General features: G+C 52.4%; 1 protein-coding gene across 1 annotated transcript; it reads left to right on the forward strand.

The window, feature by feature from the left end:
* The first annotated feature begins 1,788 nt into the window (after window positions 1-1,788).
* On the forward strand, window positions 1,789-4,877 carry FNDC4 (fibronectin type III domain containing 4). The gene is made up of 7 exons (XM_081254308.1): window positions 1,789-2,157; window positions 2,337-2,481; window positions 2,568-2,683; window positions 2,915-3,119; window positions 3,595-3,684; window positions 4,017-4,141; window positions 4,308-4,877. The coding sequence occupies exons 2-7, from the start codon at window positions 2,361-2,363 to the stop codon at window positions 4,341-4,343; spliced, it is 693 nt and encodes a 230-aa protein (XP_081110434.1). The 5' UTR covers window positions 1,789-2,157; window positions 2,337-2,360; the 3' UTR covers window positions 4,344-4,877.
* Window positions 4,878-5,559: the final 682 nt, after the last annotated feature.

Consider the following 5,559-nt stretch of genomic DNA (forward strand, 5'->3'; position numbering starts at 1 on the left):
TACTCTTGCCCTTCAGACAATGCCCTCTTCTCTGGAGGGCCTGGAGCCCCGAAGGACAATACCCAGGCCCAGGGCAAAAAGAATCCCTGGGCATGAGTGCTCTGGAACCAGGATGCATCAGGAGGCCAGAGATCAGGGTTCTCAGGGTCAGCAGAGGTCAGAGGACCTGGGCCATGGCTTGATCACATGCTCAGCACACACAGTCCTCCCTGTCCCACTTGCCCCATTTCACTCTCCTCTCAGAAGGACGGCAACAGAAGCTTCAGAGCCCCAGGGGTGCACGCACTGAACTGGATATTACAGGGGAAAGTGCCACAGAAATAGAAATACTGCAATGAGAATTAGAAACCAAAGTATCTGCCCTAAATACAAGTTTAGCTAACATTTATTTACACTGAACAATGCATTTTCACATAGAGTATCTCATCAGATACATTAAGAAGATATTAAAAAGAATGAAATAATGCCATTTGTACCTAGAATTTATCATACTAAGTGAAGTAAGACAGAGAAAGACAGATATCATATGATATTACTTATATGTGGAATCTAAAAAAATTATACAAGGAACTTACAAAACAGAAATAGACTCACAGACATAGAAAACAAACTTACGGTTACCAAAGGGGAAAGGTGGGGGGCAGGGATAAATTAGGAGCTTGGGATTAACGGATACACACTACTATATATAAAATAAACAACAAGGACCTACTGTAGAGCACAGGGAACTGTATTCAATACCTTGTAATAACCTATAATGGAAGAAAGTCTGGAAAAGAATAAATGTATATATGAATCACTTTATTGTACACCTGAAACTAACACTTTGTAAATCAATTACAGTTCAATTTTTTTAAAAAAGATGATGATATTGACACCCTCATTTTTCAGATGATGAAACTGAAGCTCAGAGAAGTTAAGTTAGTTGCTGAAGATCACACAGCTGACAGAATTGGGACTCACACCCAGATTCTCACTCCAGATCTCATGCTCAACCAAAGCATGAAATAACTTAAGGATTTACATGTTTATTGAATAAATGAAGTAACTAACAAATTGGTGCAATTAATAATAATCTCGCATTCACACAGTGTTATAAGCTTTATAAAGATGGTTCCCCAATATTGTCTCATTTGATCCTCACAACAGCCCTGTGAGGTTTTGGATGCTCTGATTTACAGGTGGGAAACCTGAGACTTCGATTAACCTCTTTGTCTAAGGCCACACAGTAAGTCCCAGAGCTAAGACAAGAAACAGGTCGTCTCTCTTTAAATTTCCCCTATAAACCCAGCACTCTTAATAATCGCCGTATCTCCAGCTATTAACATGCCAGACACATAGAGAACGCTCAATAAATATTTGCCTAATAAATGAAAGAATGACTGAGAGAATGAAGGGAATCAATATCAGATTATGAATGGGGAAGATACTTCAAAGCTGACGCAGTCTACAAGTCAAATTAATTATGTCCATCATTCTGTCCCCTCCCGCACCGGAGGTGGAATTCCACTTCCCAACTCGGCTAATTCCATCTGGGGAGGGAGAGGCCTCCCAGGTGCCTGAGACCCTCGCACCTGCGCCTCTCCCGACATCCCCCCGCTCCCCACGCCCCTGCCGGGGCTTATCACACAGAGCCGGGATCGGGAGCTTTGGGGGCCCGCGAGGCCGCCAATGAGAGGGTCGTGGGAGGAGTCCCGAAAGAACCGGGTTTGGGGGGGCGTTGATGACGGCGGCGAGAACCCCAGCTGGGCGGGGCGGGCCCGCACGTCCCGGCCGGGCTGCGGCGGAGCGACGGGGGCCAGCTCTGCAGAAGGCGGCGGCTGGCTCGCCGGGACGGTCACATCTGCTGCAGGGGCCGGCGGAGGCAGCCGCACCGCCTCCCGCTCCGGGGACCCAGGCCAGCCTCCGGGCCGCGCCGGCACCGCCCCCTGCTCTCGGACAGACTGCGCGGCCGGTCGGAGCTCGGGGGGCTTCGCAGCCCCACGGCCCGCGCCCGCTACGCCTCCGCCCTCTGCCCGCAGCTCGGTCCAGCGCCGCCCGCCTCACCGGGCCCGCGCCGGGATGGGGTAGGGACAGCGCCACGGAGTCGGGCGATGGGCCGCCCTCTGGGCACCGAGCAGCCCCCCGAGGCCTGAGCGACCGCGAGGACCGGCGGAGGTGGGTGTGGGCAGAGCAGAGCCGCGCACCAGGGGCGCCGGGATGTGGCGGCGGCCAGGAAGGCTGGGGAAAAGGGGGGCTCTGGGGCTGCTGTGGGCCGTGGGGAGCCCGGGAGAGCTGCTGCCCACCCGCTCGTTCTGGCAAGTCCTTGACCCTCCCACAACTCCTGCCACCTCCAGGACCCCCGCCTGGATGTCAACCGGATGCCCCAGTGCCTCCCAGCGGACTCGGTGGGGACCATGGCTTCGCTAATGCCCCTCTCCCCATATCTAAGCCCCACTGTCCTCCTGCTGGTCAGTTGTGACCTGGGCTTTGTACGAGCAGGTGCGTAAAGGGGGAGAGGGTGGGAGGTAACCAGAGTTAGTCTGTGGGTGGAACCTGTTAACCGGTTAACGCATTGGCACCCGCAGACCGGCCTCCCTCTCCTGTGAATGTGACAGTCACTCACCTCAGAGCCAACTCGGCCACTGTGTCTTGGGACGTCCCAGAAGGCAACATCGTCATTGGCTACTCCATTTCCCAGCAAGTATGAATCACCCTTCTGCTACCCCAACCCATATCCTTGGATCTGTGAACATTCCTTCTGTCACCTCCCTCCCCACCCGAGCTCCCCTCCCAGCTGTGGGAGAATCTGGGAGCTGGGATTCCCTAGCTCACGCTGCCCTTTTCACCCTTACTCCCTTGGAGTGCTTGGATGTTCAGGAGGTGGCCTGGGACCAGGGTGAGGCTGTCCTCCTCTCTCATCAACTCCCTGCAGCGACAGAATGGACCGGGGCAACGTGTGATCCGGGAGGTGAACACCACCACTCGGGCCTGTGCCCTCTGGGGCCTGGCTGAAGACAGTGACTACACAGTACAGGTCAGGAGCATCGGCCTTCGGGGAGAAAGCCCCCCAGGGCCGCGCGTGCACTTCCGAACTCTCAAGGGTTCTGACCGGCTACCCTCAAACAGCTCGAGCCCAGGTGAGGCTCTCAGGTATTCCTCGCTCCCTAAAGCTTTGGATTCTCTGGCTCTTTACCTGGTCTTTGGTCTCCTGTTTACTTCCCCAAAGCAAGCAGCCATCTAGCTTAGATGAATAGAAGGATGATTTAATTCATTGTACTGCCAGGAAAGGAAGGAAAGCAGGTTGGCAGGGGACCGGGTATAGACAGGCTGGTAATGAATTCCTTGGGGGAAGGGCTTTTAAGCTTCCTTTTACCCAGCCTCAGTTCACAGCAGCTGCAGCCTGCATGAGTGAGTATCTGACCTGCAGCCCCCTGGCTTTTTGGTCTCTAACCACCTGTCCACCAACAGCTTCCCAGAGAGGGGCTACCAGTGGCAACGCTGTGATGGGTCTACCTTGGCTCTAATCCCCAGCATCTCCAACCTTAACTGTCTGCACAGACATAGCTCTCTAGCTGCTCCCTGTAACCTGGGGTCCGTCTCCTTCCTTCACAGGTGACATCACAGTGGAGGGTCTGGATGGAGAGCGACCTCTGCAGACGGGGGAAGTGGTCATCATTGTGGTGGTGTTGCTCATGTGGGCTGGTGAGTAAGCATCTGGACAGGGGACCGTGGATTGAGTGGGGCTCAGCGAAGGTGGGAGTTGGTGAAGGTTGTTGGGAGAAAAGGGGGTGAGAGCAGTGGCGTGGGGAGATGTTTAGTTGAGAGGGATGAGCAGGAAAAGTTTGAAGAGAGGGAGAGGAGGCTTTTGGGAGCCCAGAGAGGATGATGAAGAAGGTGGTGCTTGTGCATGGGGACCAGGAATTCAAAGATTTTCTTCTCGGATTTTCTAGAAACTGTGTGGTTATCTCACTGCCTTTCGAGGCTGTGAGTGGGGAGGTCAAGATCAAGGTTCAGATTGTATTGTTGTGTTTCAGCTGTAATTGGGCTATTCTGCCGTCAATATGACATCATCAAGGACAATGACTCCAATAATAACCCCAAGGAGAAGGGGAAGGGACCGGAACAGAGTCCTCAGGGAAGGCCAGTGGGGGCGAGACAGGTAATGTGCGGCCAGAGAGGGAGGGAAGGGTGATTTTGCCTCTAGAAGCAGTAAGGGAAAGGGAGGAGGGCCACAGAGGGGCAAGAGAAGAGGGAGAATGGAAATTTGGGATGGAGGAGGCTATCGCCTTCCTGAAATTAGAGACTCAAGCCATCTTCTTTCACAGAAAAACTCACCATCCATCAACACCATTGACGTATGAGTGAAGAAACAGAACCAGAAGACAGATGCACTAACATCTTGGGGATGGGGATGGGGTCAGGGAGAGCCCAAGATGGTGATTTGCCCAAGACTGAAGCATCCCACAGTCTCCCAGAGGGTAATGACACTCCCACAATCTCAGGCCTGGTATCCATTCTCTTTCCACTGTGAGCAGGGCCAGAAGGTAGGTCTGTTAGGGTCCGAGCCCCTGGACCTGGGGAGTGGATATCAGATGGGATACATCCTTCCATCCCCCAGGTCCAGGAGAGAGTCACTTGTTCAGCCCTATCCCATTAGGTCCCAAATGGGGCCCCCATTTCACCTGTATCAGAACCCTTGGCATCCCCAGCTGCCCCCACATCTTGCCTCTGGGTCTCAGAGAGGAGTATTTCTGTGGGTACTCCACCTCCCCCAGCAAATAAAAGGAATTATCTGGGCCTGGAGACAGATGCTGCACTGCACTACTCCAATGTCTTCCATGGAGCCTCAGGTGCTCCCCCTGTCACCTGGCAGCCCCTTCAGCTGCTGGTGATCTCACCCCTTGGACATTTTTCCAATAAAGTTTCTTGGACAAACTGGAGCTGACTGTATGGGATACTGTCTAGTATGCTGAACACTTTTCTCCACTGTCTCTCCCCTGACTACAAGGGCCCTTCACACCACCACCAACTTGACAGGAGCCGACTCTTATTTGAAGGTGTTTGCTTTGATTCTCCAGCCTGGAATTGGGTGGAGCAGAGCCAGAAAGAGGCATAGGAAACCAAGGCCCTAGATCCTTTTCCTTTTCTGGGTGAGAAGGGGGAGCAGGAAAAAAAAAGTACATAAATTCTTCATGTACTAGTGGAAACTAATGTTATGACACATGAGAGGGCCAGTAGCCTTTTTATCATCACTGCCCACATTGGCAGCCCAGCTCCTCACTATTTATTCCTCTGATTTCATCAACCCTGAGCTAATTTTCAGAAAAGGACTGAACAGGGTCTTGGGACAAATGAAAGAACAGCTACACTAATGGATCCCTGGGTGCCAAGTGTTCCTCTCCCGTGCATTTCTGTGCCTATTCTTCCCTGCCCTTGCTTTCCCTTTTGTCTGTATGTCTCTCTGTTCATTCGGTCAAAGTCAGTAATAATTGTAAAGAATAAATGAGTTTATATTCATTCTCGGCCATTATATCCAGAGGAGGATTCTGGAAATAAAACTGGGGTTGGAACTCTCTT

Source organism: Mesoplodon bidens (assembly GCF_964165515.1).
Source record: "Mesoplodon bidens genome assembly, chromosome: 14".
Lineage (NCBI taxonomy): Eukaryota > Metazoa > Chordata > Mammalia > Artiodactyla > Ziphiidae > Mesoplodon > Mesoplodon bidens.